The 24661-nt window shown below is 38.3% G+C and overlaps 1 protein-coding gene across 1 annotated transcript in view; it reads left to right on the top strand.

The window, feature by feature from the left end:
• The window catches only part of Igf1r (insulin like growth factor 1 receptor), a 292619-nt gene that overhangs the window by 216511 nt on the left and 51447 nt on the right, over positions 1 to 24661 (top strand). Inside the window, exons 3-5 of the mRNA XM_076851403.2 lie at positions 10168 to 10480; positions 14991 to 15139; positions 18142 to 18286. Of these exons, the coding sequence (XP_076707518.2) occupies positions 10168 to 10480; positions 14991 to 15139; positions 18142 to 18286 (607 nt within the window). The remainder of the gene's footprint in view (positions 1 to 10167; positions 10481 to 14990; positions 15140 to 18141; positions 18287 to 24661) is intronic.

The following is a 24661-nucleotide window of genomic DNA, read 5'->3' as shown; positions in this document are numbered from 1 at the left end:
CTATATGCTTGAGATGCTTTGGGGGAGGCAGATGACTAGTTTGGGGTTTTACCATATTCAGGCAAAGAGTTTAAAAGTTGATTTGGGAAGTACAGTCGTGTGTCCTACAAGTTTCTGTCTACAGATCCCTTCACTTAGTAAGTAAACCTTATACATCCTCCAAACATATGGATTCATGGGCATAATCCTTGGAACTTGAGTGCAATTTGACCCCTTTTTGGTTTTGATCTTTTTGTGCAAATTGCTTCAGTCTTCAGACCAAGGATGGAATACAGGAATGATCCGAGAATGTGGCTTGCAAGTTTGGAGCTTCCTTTTTACTTTGCACTGAAGAACTTTCCTGCTTCCTTTGTTTTTACAAAGTTCTCCTCAGTGTTAAAAGTTCCTTAATCTTTCAAAGAAAAGTCCAATGAACTCTGAAAATAAGACTGAAGTATACATCAGAACATGCTTGAGAGGAAATGAAAACATTACCTCCCAACATTAAGGATATGAAATGGGATGAAGGCAGCTGCGTCATGAAGAAGTCATGTACCCACATATATCTTCCGAGCACAGATGGGCTTCAGCACTGCTAGGGTTGCTGTGCTTGATCTGTTGCAGCCCATCCCAGAGGGGTCATATAATTTTATAAAATTATAAGGTAAATTACAGGCTTCATACCACAGTGTCTGAAGGGCACTGTGTCTCCACCCCACTTTTCAGAGATGACAGTAGGCTTTGTCATATTTTGCTAAACATTCTAGCTCTCCTAGACCACAGGTGATATTTGGGCTGACAACAATATAATTCACTTGATAGTTTGGGCAATACTCTGGAGGGAACCAAATGCTTAAAATCAGGAAATGATACTAGATACTTAATGGTTCAAGTGCACTGCCCCTCCACTCACAAAAAATAGAAACTAAGCAACACAAAGTAAAAGCCAACATAATTCCCTGGAAATGGCAAGTGTTTTTCTGCCCGTGCGTGCTTGCGTGTGTGCGTGCGTATAATAGTAGTTGCCGCAAGGCTGTTCCAAAATCGATAAGTTGTATATTTTCATATTTTTCTGAGATACTTTTGAATCATTAGATCAGCTAATTATAAGTTGCATATATTTTTTTGCAGGTGGGGGTGTTCTGTGATCCAGATGTCTAAAAACATTGGTTCTCATGAGGCTTCTGTTAACCAGAATACATGATTGGATATGTAATTATCAGGGACGACCTGTTCTACCATCCTGAATAACAGTTTACTTTAAAAGTGTGGTTGATCTTTTGTGATTTCTACACTATAGAAAAAGAACTTTAACTTCAGGGAATGGGGCAAGCAAACAGATTTGATAATGGAAAAGAGTAACATAGTATTTTAGCATATGATACACTCTGAAATAAATGTTGACTAGTCTTAATTAGTGTGCCATCAAAAAGTAATAAAATACAAGGAGGGACCACCAGAGATGCTGGAAAGGTAAAAAATGAATTGGCTTAAGTTATTGGTCTATAGCTCTTGCTACAGACCTTAGGTATTCTTTGGGTAGATTCGATTACCAAAAAAAGAGAGATTAAATTTACACATGAAGCATTTTCTCCCCAAACCACACCCAACAAATTTTTAAGGCACAATACCACGTTTCAAAAGCACATTACTTCTTTAAGAGCTCATACAAATTTAAATGTAGTCATGTACTGTGTAAGGATGTTTCAGTCAATGACAGATTTAACAGACCACATACACGACAGTGGTCCTGTAAGATTATATTGCTCATGACATCATCACTGTCTTAGTTTGTGTAAGTATACAACATGATGTTCACATTCTGACTGTACCCTTATTATTAAGTGATGCATGTCTGTAGGTAATAAAAATCTTAAAGTTGCAGAAAGAAAATGAAACCAAAGATGATAACAGACATTGAGAGGTGACACAAATGGCCAAAAAAATATGGGAAAAACAATACAGCTACAAGAACAGCCACAGAATTGAGGTGAGGTGCCTGTTTCTCTTTCTGACATCAGGAAAAAAGAAAAAAGAAAAATGGGGCTTATGAGCCATGGTTATTTTTTTTTTTTTCTTTAAGATTTGCTTCTCTTGAGGTTGTATCAAAAATGTACTGTGGTTGCTAGGCTGATTGTTCAAAAGAAGTTTCCAAAAGTGTTTTGGCAAATTGTGATGTGGTTGGAGAAGTTTGTTTCATCGTAAGCAGCCAGTTCTAGAGAACTTATGTTCTTATTCATTTATTCGTCATCTATGAACAGGTGAAGCACATGTGTACAGGTGTGCACGCAAAAATTTAAATCCCACAGATACTGTAAAAGTGAACCTCCACAGATTTCTTATATGTTTATCACAGCCTCCTGATAAAGAGTTCTGTTGCTGACAAAATTTTATCCAAAACATTGTGAAGTTCTCTAAGTAGTTGTTTCCCTAGGAGTGATAGTGCTCAGTCATTTCGAATATGTTGACACAAATGTTTATGTGTGGAATGGGGCTGTTGCATAGGTTGTTAAAGAATTGTACCTTTTAGACTAACAATTCTACCAAAATCAATAGAAAGATATATAACCTTGAGCTTCTATGGGTATGTGTGATAGTATGTCAGTAGCATTGATACTTGGGTCAACACAAGGAAGGTATATGATTGCCCAGAAATGGCCTCAACACTGTTTTAAGAGATACAGCCAAAACCACAATGCTGGAGGCCTCTCCCTCTAAGCTTGGCCTCCACTTGGTCAAAACAACCCCCGATTTGTCCCTACAGGACACAGGCCTGCCTTGTTAGGAAATGAGCAACATTTAGGAGGCCACAATACCTCACATAACTCTGTGTACAGTAACAGAGAGTGAAAATAGGGCTGTAAGCACGAACAACCAGGCAAGTTATAAATATAGAATACTCTCTCAATTCCACTTTAGTTAGTCATGGAGGGACAGTGTGAGTTTTATAAACTTATAAGGAATATACAAACAGTTCCAAATTTAAAATAACTCAGAGTAATTTTTAAGTGTGTGGAAGAGTATTTTTTCCACCCTGTCCATTTAAGCATCTGTGACAGGCAGTCAGAAGTGATCCTTGTCTCTGTGTGCTCCAGCCCATGCTCATAGCACTGGAGAAGAACTACTCAGGAGAATTGCCATTCTGCAGAATACTCCTTTCTTTTTTTGAGGAAGAAAAAATAAAGGTGGTAAGAGGGACACTCACTCTGTGTTCATGTGTGAAACCACCCAACCCACGCTGGCCTTGCTTGTGGCTCCCTGGAGCCCCATCCATCTGGTTTGAACCCCAGTGTCAGCCCTCTTTGTCTTTGTCTTTGAGTCCAACCCCATCTGTCTGTTTTCCAAATTTGTATGTAGGCTCTGAAAGGACTTTAAAATAATTTTGGGGACAGTTTTTAAGTGCACTAAAATTGATTTTTTTAAAAAATAGTCTGTTTCTTGAAAATATGGAAATAGTTAAAGGAATAGATCAAACACCCACCCATCTTTCTTATTTATTTTTATGTGATGCTGAGGATCGAACCCAGTACCCCACACATGGTAGGCAAGCATTCTGCCACTGAGCTACAACCCCCGAGCCTCCCCAATCTTTCTTAATATTGGATATTATTTCTTTTCTTTTCCCTTACTGTCATCTAAGGAGACCAGGTGTGATGCAGCCCCAACTTCACTTGCCAGGAATTTCTACAGAAATTAGGCTTTTTGTATATATGTACTCCGTATCAGTAGAGCAGGTGGCATGCTGATGTGAAGCAGAGAGGAACGGCATGGTGGATGACCATTTCTCCACAGATCAAGTGGCTCTTTTTTCCCCCTGATAATCAAAGAATGATACAATTTAATCATTTTGATAGTTATCTAGTTTTTCTTCCTTTAGAATAAATTGAGAATGCAGATATATTTTGGGGTCCAAACAGACCTCTCTCACCAACTTCAGACTGATGTACCTGTGATTTTATTACTACATGTTAATAAAAAGGCTTGTAGAGCTCTTTTTCCTATGGTGTAATCATGAAAGCCAAAATTTCTGAATGAAAATCGGGAGGAATGGAGTAGTGATAGGTGCCACACCAAAGATGAACCTTGAAAGCATTAGGCTAAGTGGAAGAAGCTAACAAAAGATACCCTTGTATGGTTTCATTAAATGAAATGTTCACAATAGGTAAATTGATAAGAGACAGAGTAAGATTAGTGGCTGCATAGGACAAGAGAGAAGATAAGGGAATGGGGAAAATGGCTGATGAGTAAGGGCTTTTCTTTGGGGTGATGAAAATATTCTAACATCCATTAATATGGTATTTGCACAACTGTGAATATATCGAAGCCATAAAACTTTGCATATTAAGTGGATGGGTTGTAAAGTATTATGAATTATATCTCAATAAAGACATAATAAAAATGTGTAAAAAAGAGAAAATCATCTAACCCACACTAACCAAAGACAGCAGCTGAGCCGGAAGAATTCCTGAGCTACCTTCTGTTTCTTAGTCTTTGTTGTTCATTATAATTTCCTGCACTGCATCTTTGCAACCAAAGATGTCTTTACTCTTACTACCAGCTCTTTCAATCTCTATTTAATAATGATGCTGTTCATAACTTTTCTCCTCTGGTCTCTTGGTTGCCCTTTTTGTGGTGTTTGTTTTCCTGTTGTCTCAGTACTCTGCCCAGCATTGCTTGTTGGTTTCTGAGTCTTCAGTGATTGTGGGCATTGTCAGTAGATGATTATTTCTTTCACTCATTAATGAAATGTTCAGTGTTCACAGATGTAATCAACAGCCAAACCTTGTGTCTTACTTTCTGTACTAGACCATGAGAATCCATGGAACTTGACTATTTTGAGAACTTCCAGAATATGCTCTACCAGAGGGAAAGGATAAAGACAAATTTTTTTCTTTTCCTCCAAGATAAAGTTTTCAGTCTTGCTAAACTGTATGGACTGCTAAAGAGAATGAAATCTGATTATCTAATCTCATTAGAAGGACTTTTTTCAGTGGAACTGGCTCTGTGGGTCATTGAGTCTTCTGGGTCTTTTAAGTCTTATTTTCTGAAATCACAGTTACATTTGTGATTTCATAGTTACATTTGCCCTGTAGAGTATGCCACAGTGAGTAATGCCTTCCAGGAGAGGAGCTGCTGCTTCAGTGTTATAACTTAGCAGTGACCCTTGCAGATACCTGATAAGATCCAGCCTTGCAGATTTATACTGGAAAATTTTACCTTGCAAGTTCCATGTACTGTAACTCAATAAATAAAGAAAGGCAAATTGTTATATCATATCTCCTTGAAAATGCTGGACCCTTCTTCAGTATCATGTTCTGTGGATTTTGTCCTTCAGACCAAGTAGTGTAATTCAGTGGGGAGACAAGAGTGCCTGGACTTGTGGTGTATTTCTTTCTGATGGATGCATGCTTTAAAAGAAAAGTAGCGTGAAAGGAACTCTATAGTCATTTCCTGTCAGATAGCAAAGACATGCAAAAACAACATGCCACCATAGAAGGTTGTTACGGGTAAAGAGGCTGCCATAGATGGTCAGGAGAGTCTGGGTTGAAGCCCAGGTTTGTAACTTAACAATTCTGGGTTCAAGATCACTGAAGAATTTACTGGCAAAAGCAAAAACAATTTTTTAAAAAATCCTGGAAATAATTTAATAAATACAAGGATTCTGGGGAGGGAGAGAGTTAATGACCTATTTTCCTCTTTTCCCAAAATAAAGAGAATGACTCTTTAAATGTATAGCCTCATTTTTATATGATCAAGACCCTAGTCTACTCAGTGGTTGGTGTGGGACATTGGTGTTAGCTTTTCCCATTCATTTAGATGGGCTTTTGTATTTATTGTTGGTCATTGTAAGAATTCCAAGGAATAGAAAGATCTCATGGGCAAAATCAATTTGCTTTGTCCTCTGTGCATTTGTTAGTTCATAGTAGTTTTTATATTCCTCTCAATTTTAAAAGTTGAGATGCCTTTAATCACACTCTGAATGGTCCTTATTCTCAGAAGCTAGGGAAGAGGTTCCCTTCCTTCCCCCATAGCACCATAATTGGGAAATTTGGTTACTGTACTAAATTTTAAGTTTTGGCACTCATGTGAAGCAGCCATCCATCTGCTGGCGAGACACACTGCCTGGGGCTTTTCAAGAAATCCCTTAATAGGCCTGAACACTAATAATATTTATATACATTGAGATGAGGCAAAATTTACAGTATGCTTTTGGAGCTGGCTCCAGTACTCTCTAATCCCAGACTTCCTCGTGTTCTCCTGCCTGCTTCCTGGAATCCTCTTGGAGTGTGCTTCAGAGAGAGGAACACCGGCTCCCTTCCTGAAGCCACTACTTATTTATGGAGTTTGTCACCTTTCCTTCTTATAGTCTCCTCTTCTCCTCATCACACCTCATATCCATTTCCCTGCAAAGAATAGATGTGTATTTATACACAGTTTGCATCAGTTAGTATAAAGAAACCCATTGATTTGGGATTCTTTGAAGAGGAATTGTTCTTTAAAAAAAAAAAAAATGAAAAAAAAAAAAGATCTTAACTAGTTAAACTTTTCTGAAATTTATTTGGAAGTAGCTCCTGTCACTTGGAACCAACCTGACTTCTCCAGCTTATGTGTTGTTTGTGGCACTCAGTTCCCTTTAATTTATCCCTTTGGAGGATTTCAGTGGACCCCTGCTCAGACATGCTATTTCCTGTGGAAGGGGTAAGGGTGTTGGAAATGCAAAATATATCTAATAGGTACTTTGTCAGCTATTTGTTTGTTTTTCTTTCTCATCCTGGGAAAGCCCAATATTTACATTTGTTATGACTGATTGCAAGTGAGTTCAGGGGACATTTTTCTATTCTTTTAAATGCTCTTGAGATTTTACTACTATGTGAATCGCTATTTGAACTTAATGTCTGTTACTCATCATTTTTATGGCATTTTCTTTGTATTGTAAGTGAATAAAAAGGAGTTCTGCAAGTTAATATTGGTCCCAGTTAGTCTCTGATGGTGAGTGTAAGATTCATAATTAATTTTCCCTTCCTCCAACAAAAAAGGATAGTGGGTAGATGGCTGAAGAGCAGCTCTAAATGAAGTATGTGCCTACAACTGCTGATATACCTGGAAAGCCAGACTGTGAGCATCATTTTCTACAGCCAGTTTTATTGATCCTCGTGGATCCATTATATTGCATGAGCTTTGTAGGGTCAACATAATAGGTGGCAAGTCTGTCTGCTTGCCTGATCACTTTTTTGGTTCTGCCTTCCCTGAGCACCATACCCACTGTGCTTCTGACAGATGACTTTTTCTAATATAAAACTCTGACCTTTGCCTGAAACTTTTAGGAATTGTCCATTGTCCACCAATGGAAAGGCCTTCCTGACATGTCCCCCTCTTCCTCTTGGCAACATGTGACTGGTCCCCATCCCTCTTTGCCATGAGTACCTACTTCTACCACCATAGCAACTCCATTGGTTTTATAAACATTTACATGTGGTACTCTCTGTGGTATTCTTTTATTGGTGTCCTCTTCATCTTTCAGCTCCTCTTCATCTTTCAGCTCCAGCCTCATCACCTCTGCAAATCTTCCTGGCATCCAGGGTTCCCAGAAACATAATACACATTCGCTCATTCTTACTTATCTGGTGTGCTATGCCTTCCCTGAAGACTGATCCATACACACATCTGTCTGGAACACAGGTGTAGCATATGCTCAATGAGAAGTTGCTAAGTAGATAAATAAAGGATAGATGGATCAATTTAAAAATCTGAAGTCAGCATATGCAATATCAATGTTTCTTTAGATCCTGAGCCTCGAGGTGACCTCCATAATGGATATATTTAAAATTAAATAGTCATTTAATCTATTTTATTTTTCTATGTTTTTGAGTGAAAGGTGAGGTGGTAGAGAGTATGTATTTGTGTTTGCAGTAAATATACTAAGCTTTAAATTAAATTCATGTTATACTCTTCAAAATAATCATCATGGTTGACAGTATATGTATATCAATATTTTAGGAGCTCCTGCAACATATTTTTTATGTAATCAGAAATAGTTAACTCCTTGTTATTTGTTGGATAGGTGAGTTTTTTTAAATAGCCAGAAGTCATGAACAAAATGACACACATAATTACAAAATGAGGTACATAAACTAACAAGAATGGTTTTCTTCTTCCCCTCTACATAGTTTGAAAGGGGTGTCTTGGTTGGGTTAGTTTAGTTGCATATAATAGCAGTCACTTAAACAAAATGAAAGTTTATTTCCCTTTCACCTAAAGAAGTCCAGAAATAAGCAGTTCAGTATTAGAGACCAAGTTTCTTTTATATCACTCCACCCTTCTGAAAGTGCTACCTCATGATTCAAGATAGCTGCATAAGCTCCTTGCATTATTTTTGCATTTCAGCCAGTGAGGAGGAAGATGGACATGCCCTCTATTTAAGAAGTCCTCCAGGAAGTTTCATTCAGAATATTTGTTTATATCTCACTGGCCAGAACTTAGCCACTTCTAACTGTAATGAAGGCTAGAGATGTAAGATCTATGGACATGGCAATATGCCTAACTAAAAGCTGCCAAAAAGCATAAGCATAAGAAAAAAACAATGGAAAGTAACCTGATGTTCCTGTTCAAAGGAGAAAATTGCAAGATTATTTTAAACTTGACAGTATCATGAGAATTCATCAGTTTTCTTCAGAGGTGACATTTGTTTGAATGTCCCAAGTTCTGATATTGGTTTTTGAATCCATGTTTGCATTGAAACAGAAATTTTTAAATGCAACTAGCAGGTTTGTAGGTTAGTATAAACTTTCCAGAGGAAAGTTTGACTTAGCAAGATTCATCCTGGAAAGTGAGCCTAATGAAATGTTGAGGATGTTCATAATGGTAATAGAAGATAAAAGGAGACTCCACAATGGGATGTAACGTTACCATTAAACAATCATGAAATTCACTCTCTCTAATGGCCAAAACATTCTTTCTGAATGGCTTGATCCTTGTATTTGTCTTTATATGTCCATGAACATATAAAGGATCCATTGGAGGTGATGATAAAAGGGCCATTTGTGGGCAGATAGATTTGTGCTTTCTTTATACTCCTTCATCTATGCTCTCTGATATTTTTTTCAAGCATGTGTTTTTATAAGAAAAAAAAATATTTAGAACCTTCACTCAATGTTGCACATCAGAGTCAAAAATATACATATTTAAGTAATTTTGTATTGTTTTCCCACTCAAGGAAAAAGTAGGACACACATAATACAAACCAGATTTCATATTTTGTTGATTTATACATTATTTAGGCGTAAGGCTAACACCCCATAGAGTGTGATCATTACAGCATTGTTATGGAAATGAGTGCCAACTCATCTCCTTGAGATGTGAATTGTGGATCTGTGGTCATTAAACACTGCTTTCCCTTGACTTGAGAGGATTGAGTAGGGGAAATGGACTCTAAATTCCTGTGGTCCCCTGGGCTCAGGGGCCTGACAGTGACCATGTGACAAAGTGACTTCAGTTACCTAATAGGTTGGGTTCTGAATTAAAATCATCACTTATTCAGAGTAAACACTTTATGTGGCTTAAGCAGAAACAAACTTCTAAAGCTGCTTTGTAAACCCAAGTGGCACCATCTTTCCTATATTGTGGTTTAATTATTTTAAAAATAAGCATTTCTACACATGAAGGATTTTGAATTGTTTCCAGAGGGAACACACAGGAGGTGTACCCCCCACAATCTAATAAAAAAGAAAAAAGAAAAAAAAACTTATCCAGGGTTTCAGGAAACCACTGGGGATCTTGGAGTATCATAGTGCCTAAGGGGGTACTGCCATATTTGAAATGTAAGACAGCACCATGCCTTTTAAAGTTCTGATAAACCCTGTGGTTCCTAGAGGGCTTCCCCATGTTCACCTAGGCCTCAGGCACCTTCTCACCCCCATTTTACAGATGAGAAAAGAGGGGGATCAAGGTCATTAGAAGCCAGTGGCTCCAAACAAGGAGTACATAAAAGAGACTGGACTTGAAACCTGCCAGTGCTGTCTGCTTTTCTAATACTGGATGAAAAGACAGTGACTCTTTGTGGGGATGTCATGGAAGGTCGTGTGCTTGCGTCTTCCACAGGCCATCTGGTGTGGGCTGTAGCAGCGGGTGATGCAGCAGGCTGTTACACGGGCCCTGCTGGGTCTCACCAATTCTCCTCTGTCCCCACAGTGTGCCCAAGCGTGTGCGGAAAGCGGGCGTGCACCGAGAACAATGAATGCTGCCACCAGGAATGCCTGGGCAGCTGCCACGCACCCGACAATGACACAGCCTGCGTGGCCTGCCGGCACTACTTCTATGAGGGCGTGTGTGTGCCTGCCTGCCCGCCCGACACCTACAGGTTCGAGGGATGGCGCTGCGTGAAGCGCGACTTCTGTGCCAACATCCTCAGCGCTGAGAGCAGCGACTCTGAGGGCTTCGTCATCCACGACGGCGAGTGCATGCAGGAGTGCCCCTCAGGCTTCATCCGCAACGGCACCCAGAGGTCAGTGTCCATTGCAAGTCCCAGAGGCTACCAAGGGTGCTCTCTTCCAGTTGCCACATCTGGTCAGGACTTTCCAGACATTAACTCCATTTGAGACGGCTAGTATAACTTACATTTTTTATGAGAATCTGGTAGCAGTTAGCGCGTCCTCACACCCACACATGTGTATGTGTTTTGCTTTTTCAATTTATGTTTTGTTTTAAAAATATACTGCCCAACCATTTGAAATTAAGTACCTAGCTTCCTGGGTCTGATGCCTGGAATTTATTCACCTTTTCCTTGTACACTTGCCACATTGCTACCTGAGAGACAGGGGCCTGTGGTTTTAGATTTTCGTCCCCAGGTTGCTAACACTAGCTCAAGGAAAGCTTTGGGAGAGCAAGGGGAAAGAAACATCCCTATAGGATCCTCCAGGCCCATGAGCAGCAGGCCTGTTACATCTTACTGCAGGCATAGGCCCTGTGCATGAACTAGCAGCTGCTGAGGGTAAACAGTAGCTTAAAGTAAACTATGTCTCCCATTCCCTTCTCCTTTCTCTCACTCTCTCATCCTCTGACTCCCTCAGTAGTCTTTGTGGCCTTTAGTTTCTTTCCTAAACTTTGAAATTTCACTTAGGAAGTAGAATTCCTTATAACAAATGACATTTCTCCTATCTGTGGCCGCTAGGCTTCTATAACTTGTCATTAGTTTATGTTTTTGAAAGTGAGAAATTAGATTTAGTTACAAAATATAGTGATAAAACTCTGGAAGCAAAAGAAGATAGAAGTTTGGGGTTACTATTTCCTCCCCTGCAGCAGAGTAAAGAACTTTTGGGAAAGTTCTGTACCAATGGGATTTATGATTCCTACACAATAAACACCTGAGGACCCTTGTGTATCTGGATTCTTCAGAATAAAACTAGGGAATGTAGGTCAATAATAGAGTGCATGATTGGCATGTGTGAGGCCCTGAATTTGATTCTCTGAACTGCAGTCGATCAATCAATCATATTCTACAAATACAAATACCATTAAAAGTTAGTTTTTAAATTAATAAAATTAGTTTTAAGTATAATATTTGCTGCAGTCTGCATCTGTAAACTACAGCAAATAGGTCTTCCTTTTATTTTTTTCTCTTAAAGAAGGTTCTGTTTCTAGTGCAATATTTAGTGATGCTGTTTCTACTGCAGGCTGTCATTCAAACCAATGATAAAACTCATATCCTTTCATAATACTAGGTGTAACACAACTTTTGGCCTGTTATAATTTCTATGAACATTGTAATATAAAAAATTAACTACTTCAAAATGATAAATGGGCCAGGAACTCCAATAAGCCAAAAATATATGTATATTTATTATATCAAAAATAAGGGGGGCTGGGATTGTGGCTGAATCCATGTGTTAGGTAGAGCACTTGCCTGGTATGTGTGAGGCACTGGGTTCAATCCTCAGCACCACATCAAAATAAATTAAAAATGAACGTATTGTGTACACCTATAACTAAAAGTCTACTGCATTTTACATTTTACTGGCAGCCAGTGTTAGCCAGCTTTCTATTGCTATAACAAAATGTTATATGCTATAACAAAATGATAGTCAACTTATAAGAGACAGTTTACTTTGGCTAACAGTTTTAGAGGTTTCAATCCATGGTTGGTTGGCCAGGTAGCCTTTGGACCTATGGCAAGGCAGCACATCATGGCAAGGAGTGTGTAGTGGAGCAAAGCCATTGACCTTGTGGTCAGGAATAAATGAGCCCAGAGAGGGTTTGGGGCCCAATTTCCTCTTCAAATGCATATCCTCAGTGATTAGAAGACCTTCCAATAGGTCTCACATCTTCAAGTTTTTCCCAGTGGCCTCAAAACTAATCCTTCAACAGGGTAGACCTTTGCAGGAGGTTCTGGTCCAAGCTATAGCACAGCTTTAGGACACAAAGGGACTTTATTGTTGCGTATCTGGAGTCCTGGAGAAGTGCCTGGTGCCCAGTAAAGGCTCAGCTATAATTCAGACACCACCTCCTTCCTGGGGTGGGGTCAGGAAAGGGATAGCTGGTCCATGAACTTAATACAGTATCAGCTTTGATCTGCACATGTAATTTCTTATGCTACCTGGATGCATTCAGTCATTCTGCAACCACCAGTGCAACAGTCAGAGTGAGAACACTCTATGTTTGCAGTGTTGTTTTTTTCTTTCTCTGCAGGGTATTCTTAAAAAGATGAGCAATTATTTTCCTACCCATTCTTATAGTCTGTTCAAAACTACAGACCTGCCTTTTCCGTTTTAACATAAAACATCATTAAGAAATAATAAATGCTCCTTTTCAGTCTTTGAGACCTGTTTAACCCTTACCTTAAAATATTTTTCAAATACTGTTTATACTCTCTGTACCAAAATGAATTTGAAGAAGCTCAATCTATAAGTACATTATCAAAACACTTTCTTACAAAAAAAAATTTTAAGTGCTAGATGATTTTTAGACATTTGAACAAAGGAATATGTTCTATTTGAATAAAAGATGGAGAGAAACCAAATATACACTTACTTTAAAATCCAGCAATGGCAACACTGGACATTTAACCCAGAAAAATGATATCTAAACAAAACCATGCACACAGTTGTTCACATCACCATTTTCTGTAATAGCCAGAAACTGGAAACAACTCAGCAGTCCTAAGATAGGTAAATGGTGAAGCAGACTGTGGTATGACCACACTGTGGAATATTACTCAGCAATAAAAAGGGGAAACCCACTGAAATTCCCAGAAGTTTGGATGAATCTCAAAGACATTGTGCTATGTAAAGAAAGACAATCGCAAATGGTGACATACTACATGATTCCAAACATTTGTAGAATGATAAAATTTAAAAAGAGGTGGAGAACAAATTAGTGGTTGCTCGGGGTTAGGGATATTAGAAACTGGGGTGGGGAAAATGAATTGGCACAGGGGATATCCGTGCGGTGCTGGAATAGTTCTGTTTCTTGATTCCAGTGGGGATTACACAAGTCTCCACAGTGGTAAGACAACACAGGACTCTATACACTATTGTGCCAGTGTTAATTTCCTCGTCTTGTTATTTCATTATCATTATGTAAGATGTTGTAACCATTAGAGGAAATTGGGTGAAGGATACATGGGTCCTGTCTATACTATCCTAGTAACTTCCTCTGCATCTGTAACTATTTTTAAATAAGTTTTTTTAAAGACATAGTTGGGGGCCTTATGTGCTATGTAGGTAAATTAGAAACAACAGAAGACCACCAAAAAAAAAAAAAAAAAGCTGAAAGGAAGCTAATCCCTAAGCTAGAAATGAGAATGCTTAAGTGTAAATTTAGAGGAAGGAGGACTGTTCCCCCTTTGAGTGGGTCTACTTCCTACAGGATACTTTGGAGACCCTGACCTCATTTCCCAACATGAAATAGAAGGATGATAGAGAAATTTTGTTTACCTGCAAGCTTTTAAACAAAACAAAGCAAAACCCTGCATCTTTGCTTTAGATATAAAATATTCTGGGGAAGGAGAAGGAATTTAATAAAAATAGCTAGATTTAGTGCCAATTTTCTTGAATATTTTGACTTATCTTCATATAGTTTTAAAAAGATCATTTAAGAACAATAATGTAAATATAGTGACTCTCCAACTTACCATCCTGTTACACAAATGTCCCATAAGGTTGTATCATTTATCTTGTTTGGAAATTGACCCAACTTTCTGACCCTGGTTCTATATATAGCTATAGATCCCAAAGGTTCTTAAGCTGCTGGATTAGCATTTTGTCTGCTATTTCCCAAATAATGGTCAATAAACAGGAAAAATGCCAGTCTTGCTTGTCTCTGATTCTTGGTGGTTTATGACATGTTCAGGATAGTATTTGAAATGGGAGCTCATTACAATGTAATGGAATTTCCCTGCTTTTATTGTGTGTATAGCAAAAACAACATTTGGGTCAATTTACAAGTTTCTGCAAAACACTGTCAAGAAATAATTTCAGTTGTGCTTTAACAAGAAAATAATGGATCTGTGCTTTTTTGAATCCATCATTGAGCTTTGCTGGACACTTGACCTCAGGAGTAAGACTCCTGTTTGTAGCAAAGACACTGCAGTGCTTTTGCTGTTCCTGCTGACTCTCCCTGCTACTACTCTAGGTGTGCAAGTGAGGACCATAACATCAGAGAGTAGCTCCATTCTCCAGAGCCCCCAGAGCTTCCTTTCTAAAAGTCTGTGTCTCCCACATGGAACCAGCTGGCATACCAGTTAACAGCCTATGATACACACATGCTTCCAGGATGGATCACGCATTTTGTCTGGAAACAAGCAACATGCTTTTCCTTTGCAGGCACTTTCCCCTTTTGGTTGCAATTTGAGTGGCTTATTGTGGGTGGGCTTGAGAGTGTGATGCCATGTAACCACTTGCACACTTCAAAACAATTGCTTTTTGTAATGCATGCTGTAATAACTAAAATCCTATACTTAAAAAATTTTAATGCAAAGAGGCAGACTTAAGTTTTCTATGTTTTTGAACCTTCAACAGCATGTACTGCATCCCTTGCGAAGGTCCTTGCCCCAAAGTCTGTGAAGAAGAGAAGAAAACAAAGACTATTGATTCTGTTACTTCTGCTCAAATGCTCCAAGGATGTACCATCTTCAAGGGCAATTTGCTCATTAATATCCGACGAGGCAGTAAGTATCCCACCTCACTGGATAGATGAATGGAGGTCTTGGTTTTCTTTTGCTGATGTTTTTCCTGAACCTATCTCTGAGTTACAACTAAAATAATGGGCTTAAGAAAAACAGCATGGTGCATAAACCTCCCACATGACCTCTTTCCTTTGAGTTTCCTTCAAAGACTTAAAAAAAAAAAAAAAAAAAGAGATTGAAAGGCAGTCTGTTTTTCCCATTGGCACAGTTTGTTCCTATAAAAGGGGTCATCCCTCATCTCGCTGTTAGTCATATCTTATGCAGGAGAAACACGTACCAGCACACACGAACCCCAGAAGAGACTGAGGGATCAGAGAGGCATGACTCAGCTAGCCCAGCTGTAGCCAGATCCACATATTTTTAAGTCCAAAGAGTTTTGGTTACTTAAATATATTGAGACTGAGCAAAAGGAAGAGTTTAATATTATATTAAATTTTATTAAGTACAAAACAATGATAGATCTTCCAGTTTATTTCTAAGAGCCAAAACGATACAAATTGATTCTGAGTCATATGTGTAAAGCTTTGGTCTCACTCCTGTAGAACCATCTTTACTTTCAGTAAATGGCATTCCTGGTAAGACATTTCTAAATTTCAGTTGGGCAAAGCATTTCCCAGTGATTTATCTTGCAATATTTTCCCTTCTGATGTTTGATTTTTCAAGGGCTTCTATCAATGGTATCTTTAATTCTCTACCACTGGTACCACTTGGTCAAGGTACTGATAGTTTTATAAGCCAGAATAAATACAAGAAGAAGACTTCACAGTTGAAAGAAATATATTTATAAGTCCTTTGGTAAAAAAAAAAAAAAAAAAAAATTCTGAGGGTTGGGGTTATGGCTCAGTGGTAGAGCACTTGCCTAGCATGCATGAGGCCCTGAGTTCAATTCTCAGCACCACATATAAATAAATAAAATAATGGTCCATTGACAACCAAAACAATATTAAAAGAAAAAATATTTTTTTAATTTTCTAAAAGCCTAAAGACAGAAGTGACTAATAATTTATTCTGCAGATTTACTTTTCCATCATATTTGTTTTCTTTTTTTTTAAGTTTCATGTAATATTGTTTTTTTTAGAATATTTTTTATTGTTAGTTGTTTAAAACATTACAAAGCTCTTGACATATCATATTTCATACATTTGATTCAAGTAGATTATGAACTCCCATTTTTACCCCATATGCAGATTGCAGAATCACATGGGTTACACATCCATGTTTTTACATACTGTCATACTAGTGTCTGTTGTATTCTGCTGCCCTTCCTATTCATATTTGTTTTCTTACAATTTAGAGATAGCAGAAATTAGTTTTTGTTTGGTTCTTTGGGATTTTTTGATATCCCTTGTTTACACCACTCACCCACTGCCCCACCATGGAGATAATCCTGTTCTGCGCAACTAGAACTCTTCGTGGTTCTTCTACAGTTGTGTTCTTTTTGCTCTTGGAACATTTCTTAGTTTACTTTCAATCTATTCATCCCTAGAACATGCCTTTTAAGTACCTAATTTTTTTGTTTGTTTGTTTAAACTTCCTTTCCTGGAGATAAAAATTGCATCTATGAATTAAATTCATGGAAAAGTACTTTGAAAAGAAATTGGTACAGGATCATGCAGAATGAGGAAGTATGTCCAACACAGACAATCATTTGGATTTAGGATAATGGGACATTTTTGTCAGAAGGGAGTTCCCAAGCCTTAACTGAGAGATGTAGGGCAGGAAGCCCCACATCTAAAAATTCAAAAGCTATCCTTAAAACATCAATTACAAACAACCTCTTATCTTTCCAATTTAAATTTTCCTTTAATTTCTCTTGGAAAGCCATTAAACATGAGGCCTTATCCTCCAAGAAAGTATGCTTATTCTTGTATTTTTTAATCAAATCAAAGCAAAACACAACCTTTTATTAAGCAAACCTTCGTAAATCATAGTAAAGTTCTATAAAATCCTATTCGTTGAACCACATCTAATTCACTATAGTCATCATTATAATTTTGACATAGGCTGGACAAGTTTGTTTTCTTTTTGCTATGAGAAAAGGTAGGCTAATCAAGATTAAAGAAAATCTACCATTTCTATTATATTGTTTCTACATCTGTATTGACAACTATTTTTCTAACTATTTTCTAGTTATAAAAGTAAGACATGAGCATTATAAAAAACTTAGAGCTGCAGAAATGAGCCTTTAAAAATCACCTGCAGATAGCTGTTATTAACATTCTGATGTATTTTCCTTCAGTCTTAGTAAGATAGAATCTTAAATGTAGATCCCTGTATCTTAGGAACTAGAAATACAGCAAAGGCAGTTACTAATGAGGCTGAGAAAATGTTGTTTATTTAGTCATGCCCTTGCACTGTGGAGGCAGTACTATCTGTTGACAGAGCATATTTAAAAGACGTTCCCTAGATTTGTCAGCCTTAGCTAATTGGCAGTCTGGTATTTATGATTTTGCATTCTGTTAATCAACCTGGGAACTGTAGAACCCAGCCTCTTAAGATTTGCTTTCCTCTGCTTCAAAGGCCTGTCCCAGAAGTGGCTGTTGAAAGTTAAAGCTAGGAGAGTACATTCTTGACAGGGGATGGCAGTTTTGATTTTTGTTTTTTGGGTTTTTTGTTGTTGTTGTTGTTTGTTTTGGGGGGTTTTTTGGTATCAACTGAACTGAACCCAAGGTGCTCAACCACTGAGCCACATCCCCAGCGCTTTTTGTATTTTATTTAGAGACAGGGTCTCACTGAGTTCCTTAAAGTCTCACTAAATTGCTGAGAATGGCTTTGAACTCTCTATCCTACTGCCTCAGCCTCCAGAGCCACTGGGATAACAGGCATGTATCTCTGCGCCCAGCTACAGGGGATGGCAGTTCTAATTCTTGGCTCCTGAACATCTCAGTAGGCTCCCACAAAACAAGTCCTGCCACCAAATTGCTCTCCACACTGTGTGTGTACATCACCCTGACACCAAGTAACACCATCCCTTTCTCATGTAGATAACATTGCCTCAGAACTGGAGAACTTCATGGGGCTCATCGAGGTGGTGACCGGCTATGTGAAGATCCGCCATTCCCATGCCTTGGTCTCCTTGTCCTTCCTTAAGAACCTTCGCCAGATCTTAGGGGAGGAGCAACTGGAAGGGTGAGTGCTCCAGGTTTCATTCCCTGACCTTCTCCTATTCCTTAACCTTCTCCTATTACAAAGTAAGTAATTGTTCATACAACCATGTAACTAAAGTCAGAGCCATTCCTTGTTAAATAGAAGAAAGAGAAAGCCTCAGGATTGTCCCAGCTGCCTGGGTGATGGTCTACATCCCTGCTCAAGGTCTTGCATAGAGTCATGATTCTCCATTCTGGGATGTTGCTGTTTTGGAAAATAGATATTTTCATGCTTACTAGGTTGGAACCCATCCATCAGGAGTTGCAAGGCTAACTGTAGCCAGGGAGACAGCAACCAGGGATTCTCTTGGAGCCTCTTCTTGCCAAGAATGATAGCAGTCAGTCTAAAGTGCTTAATTCCCAGTGAAATCATTATTTACATGACCCTTATATGCTTCAGGATGCTGTGCTCTACTATGTAAAAACCATTCTATCTTGTAAAATATTGGGACATAAGAGACTTGGGAAAGTGTAGAAAATTCATTTTGTTATAAAGAAATTATTTTTTTAATTTTTTTGGTTTTATTTTTTAGTTGTTGATAGACCTTTATTTATATGTGGTGCTGAGAGTCGAACCCAGTGCCCCACACATGCCCAGCAAGTGCACAACCAATGAGCCACAGCCCCAGCCCCTATAAAGAAATTTTGAAGCACAAAATTTTTTTAATTGTTTAGCTTATAGGATTTGCACTATTGATAGGATTTTTGCCTTCTGCAGAGATACACTTTGTGATGAGATTTTAGAATAATCATGAACTGGGCTGGGGTTGTGGCTCACAGTAGAATGCTCACCTAGCACATGCAAGGCCCTGGGTTCAATCCTCAGCACCACATAAAAATAAATAAATAAAATGAAGGTATTGGGCTGGGGATGTGGCTCAAGCGGTAGCGCGCTGGCCTGGCATGCGTGCGACCCGGGTTCGATCCTCAGCACCACATACAAACTAAAATGTTATGTCCACCGAAAACTAAAAAATAAATATTAAAAAATTCTCTCTCTCTCTCTCTCTCTCTCTCTCTCTCTCAATAAAATAAAATAAAGATGTTGTATCCATTGAAAACTGAAAAATAAATATTAAAAAAATTCTATCTTTAAAAAATAAATAAATAAAGGTATTGTATCCAACTACAACTTATATATGTGTGTGTGTGTGTGTGTGTGTGTGTGTGTGTGTATTTTTTTTTTTTTTTAAAGAATAAACATGGGGGCTGGGGATGTGGCTCAAGCGGTAGCATGCTCGCGTGGCATGCATGCGGCCTGGGTTCAATCCTCAGCACCACATACAAACAAAGATGTTGTCTGCCAAAAACTAAAAAATAAATATTAAAAAATTCTCTCTCTCTCCCTCTCTCTCTCTCTCTCTCTCTCTCTCTCTCTTTTTAAAAAAAAATCAGAATAAACATGGGCTTTTAATCGGAGGATAAAAGCTGGTGCTCACTGTATACACAGTTTCTTATTTCTCTCTGGCTATTAACCTGAGTATACCTTTGCATATGTCATTTTCTTGTCCAGGCTCTTGCCTTTCCTTAAGCTGATGCTTGGGAATAAAAAGGATCCCTCAATTAAGGAGTGAATTCCTTCTATAGAGAATTTGGGGAAATAATTTAGGAAACAAAAAGAGGTGGGAAGGTCATGGGAAAGGTTGTCCTAGCTGATTTATCCGCCCCAACTGGATAAAGTTACTGCATAAGGATTTCTTTACAGCTTCCCAGTTTTTTTCAGCCTAACTCTTGGTGAGTCTTAAATTCTTCAAATTCCGTCATCTGATACTGCTAAAGAGAAGATAGCTTTTCATTCCATCCTTGAAAATCACACTGTCCTCACTGCTGGAAACACTGATTCTTGAGAAGAACTTCTTTCTCCTTGCAGATCCATGGAGGCTGTCACTGTGCCCATCTGTGTGGTAGTCATTTCTGTGGTAAACTGGTGGGAGTCTCTGCCCACGTGAGGTGATAGCCTTTGTTCATTATGTTGATTTTTTTAAAAGAAAAATTTAGTTGTAGATGAATACAATAATTTTATATATTTTTTATTTATTTATTTATTTTAATGTGGTGCTGAGGTTCAATCCCTCACAGGTGCTAGGCAAGCGCTCTACCACTGAGCTACAACCTCACCTCCATTATATTAAATTGTAATACGAAGTTTGCCTACTTCCCCCCCCCCCAAAGTAGATTTGTTTCTGGAATTCCTGGTACCAGTAAGGACTTTTTCCTTGGCAGACTGATATCTGTCAAATTTTCTGAGCAAGTAATAGCATAGAGGAGAAAACTGAAAAGAAACTTTAATTTTATTAGGAATTATTACATGGTTTTATTACCTCTTTGCTGTGCATTAACTAAAATTATTATGCTGAAAATGAAACTGATTTTTATTTGCAAAGATATTTATAATGCATTTCTTATTATTGAAACTTGCATAAAGCAAAGTATCAGTGGGTTCTCTTTAAGGATGCATGTGTTAGGGAGCCTTCCCAGGTAAGTGTCAGGCCCCTGGTCTGCAGTTAGCATTTTAGACAATAGGGGAGGACAGATGGGCCTCAGCTTTTCTCAACTTTAGGCTACTTTCTTAGAGTCTGTCTCTTTAGCTCTTATGATTCTTATCTCTCTTTGATGTGTATTATATTCTCTCACCTGCCTTCCTTACTCTGAAAGGCATAGCTCATCTTCATTGTAATAAGATGAACTCCCCAAGAGTTCTGTTTGTTTCAGGAGTGACCAGTGGCAACAATTCACCTCTTTGTTTCTCCTTCTTAGACTTAGGGATAGGTTAGGCTCTGCCCCTTCTCCTCTTCCCTGTTTCTTCTGTAAGAAGGAAAATGTCTGGAAAAGAAGAAAGGGGGATAGCAAACAGATGAATTTCAACAGTGCAAAGCACACCTTGTAGGGTGCTCCAGGGGAAAGAAAGGAATGTGCCCTGGGCACAGAAAAGAGCTAATCTGATGGAGAAGATCAGACAGGCTTTCCAAAAGAGGTGGCATTTGAGATGGGCCTGAAGACTTTCAGGAAACACAGGCCATTCAGGGAAAGGGAGCAGGAGCAAAGGCAATGAGTCAGGGCATCCTGGTACCTGATTGGCAAATAACACTGGGAAATAGTTGGTACTAAAGTTATGTAAGATGTTGTTGAACCCAGGTGTGGAGGTTATAATTTAGGTAGACTGTGGAACAAATGCAAGGCTTTATAGTAGAGGAGTCTTAACAGTGCTGTCTGGATTTTAATTTCAGTGTATTTTGGGTATAAAGCAGGATACTTTTTATCCCAGTTTTTCCCAAATTTTGTTGCTAATTAGACTCATGGGAGCCAGAGGGTGGACTTTTAAGAAATCCTGATGCCCAATTGCATCCCAAGCCATTTTAATCAGAATGTTAAGAGGTAGGTAATTCGACCATCAGTTATTTTTAAAAGATTTCTAGATATTTTTTGCATGCAGGAAAGATTGGAAACCACCATTTTATTTCTTTAAATCTTCTCCTGTATCTCCAGAGCACTTGGACTTTAAAATATGTATTAATGTGGACTTTAAAGTAAAAATACACGCACGCGCGCACACACACACACACGTGTGTGTGTGTGTGTGTGTGTGTGTGTGTGTGTATAGTTGCATTGCTGCCTTCAAAGACTATATTCCTCAAACCTTTCTTATAGTTGGTGAGAAAACAAATGTTTCTATTTGGTTCAATAGGATGAAAGTTCTGTAGCATTTTGTATCACAACCATGGTGAGCTGGATTTGTGACCTAATTTTCAGGCTGGGGACAGGCAGGGGCAGAATCTCATAAGAACAGGTAGATGATCAGTCACCCAAGGACTGGGTCCAGATGGCATCAGGTGATCATTGGTTTGACCAGAAGAACTCAGACATCCAGGGTTTCCTAGGGGATATCACTCTGTGTTCTGGAGTAATGACATTAGATAGTTTTAAAATCAAGAGTTTTTTGTCTGGTTTGATTTGATTTTTTTTTTTTTTGTTTTGTTTTGTTTTGGGTTTTGTTGTTGTTATTGTTATTGTTTTTTATTTGTTTGGTTTTGGTTTTTTTGCAGTTTGTAATCCAAAAAGGAAATTTGTTTGTAATCCACATATTCACAATTTCTGTAATTTTTAAACCCTTGAATAACTATTATCTGGAAAATTCCCTTATTGGAACAACCTTATATTCTGATGCTGTCAGATCAATAAGGAGTTAAAATTTTCAATTCATCGATGCTACTAAGGACTGTTATCTTGAAAAGAATAAAAGTACATGAAGGTGGTAGAATATAAAAATTAAAACTTCTAGGGGCTGGGGTTGTGGCTCAGTGGTAGAGTGTTCACCTAGTTCGATCCTCAGCACCACATAAATATAAAATAAAGATATTGTGTCAACCTAAAACTAAAAAATAAGTATTTAAAAAAAATTAAAACTTCTAGATGCATTTAGGCATCTCTGTGCCTGTATCCCTGCCTCTTGACTTTGTTATATTGCTTCATACTACCTTCTTGCAGCTCTGAGTTTAGGCTAAACATGGCTATACTTTAGCACTTCCCTGGAACTTTAAAAAATATGTATATAAATCATGTGTCCCAGAAATTCCAGGATTTACCCAGCATCTACCCAAAAGAAATTAAAACATGCCTATGCAAGACTTATACAGAAATATTAATGGGACTATTATTCATAATAGGCCCCCTCCAAAAAAAAAAAAAAGGCAGCCCATTGGAAAAAGTCCAGATGTTCATCAACAGATGAATGGATAAACAAAATGTGACACATGGGACAGTATTCAACAACAAAAAGGAATGCAGTGTGATACATGTAACAACAGGAGTGAACTTCAGAAACATTAGGATAAGTGGGAAAAAAAAAAGACAAAAGGCTATTTTTTTTTTATTGGTTGTTCAAAACATTACAAAGCTCATGACATATCATCTTCCATACATTTGATTCAAGTGGGTTATGAACTCCCATTTTTACCCCAAATACAAGTTGCAGAATCACATCGGTTACACATCCACATTTTTACATAATACCATATTAATGACTGTTGTATTCTGCTACCTTTCCTATCCCCCACTATCCCCCCTCCCCTTCCCTCTCATCTTCCCTCTCTACCCCATCTGCTGTTGTTTAATTCTCTCCCTTGTTTTTTTTTTCCCCTTTCCCCTCACAAACTCTTATATGTAATTTTGTGTAACAATGAGGGTCTCCTTCCATTTCCATACAGTTTCCCTTCTCTCTCCCTCTCTCCCACCCCACTCGTCTCTGTTTAATGTTAATCTTTTCCTCATGCTCTTCTTCCCTGTTCTGATCTTAGTTGCTCTCTTTATATCAAAGAAGACATTTGGCATTTGTTTTTTAAGGATTGGCAAGCTTCACTTAGCATTATCTGCTCTAATGCCATCCATTTCCCTGCAAAATCTATGATTTTGTCGTTTTTTAGTGCTGCGTAATACTCCATTGTGTATAGATGCCACAGTTTTTTAATCCATTCATCTATTGAAGGGCATCTAGGTTGATTCCAAAGTCTAGCTATTGTGAATTATGCTGCTATGATCATTGATGTGGCAGTATCCCTATAGTATGCTCTTTTAAGGTCCTCAGGGAATAGACCGAGAAGAGCGATAGCTAGGTCAAATGGTGGTTCCATTCACAGCTTTCCTAGGAATCTCCATACTGCTTTCCATATTGGCCGCATCAATTTGCAGTCCCACCAGCAATGTACAAGTGTACCCTTTTCCCCACATCCTCGCCAGCACTTATTGTTACTTGACTTCATAATGACTGCCAATCTTACTGGAGTGAGATGGTATCTTAGGGTGGTTTTGATATGCATTTCTCTGACTGCTAGAGATGGTGAGCATTTTTTCATATACTTATTGATTGATTGTATGTCCTCCTCTGAGAAGTGTCTGTTCAGGTCCTTGGCCCATTTGTTGATAGGGTTGTTTGTTATCTTATTGTTTAATTTTTTGAGTTCTTTGAATATCGTGGATATTAGGACTCTATCTGAAGTATGAGGAGTAAAAATTTGTTCCCAGGATGTAGGTTCCCTGTTTACCTCTCTTATTGTTTCTCTTGCTGAGAAAAAACTTTTTAGTTTAAGTAAGTCCCATTTGTTGATTCTTGTATTTAACTCTTGGGCTATGAGCGTCCTATTAAGGAATTTGGAGCCCGACCCCACAATATGTAGATCGGAGCCAACTTTTTCTTCTATCAGGTGCAGAGTCTCTGATTTGATATCTAGCTCCTTGCTACATGTCATTTGGTTCCTTGCTATATACTTTCTAGAAAGAAAACAGACCGCAGATAGTGGAGACATCAGATAATGGTGGGCTGGGGCTAGGAGTGGAGATTAACCACCAGTTGGAACCACAGAGT

Source organism: Callospermophilus lateralis, chromosome 3 (genome assembly GCF_048772815.1).
Source record: "Callospermophilus lateralis isolate mCalLat2 chromosome 3, mCalLat2.hap1, whole genome shotgun sequence".
NCBI classification, from domain to species: domain Eukaryota; kingdom Metazoa; phylum Chordata; class Mammalia; order Rodentia; family Sciuridae; genus Callospermophilus; species Callospermophilus lateralis.
Note: the sequence above shows the minus strand (reverse complement) of the source record. Positions and strands in the feature narration are given on the sequence as shown.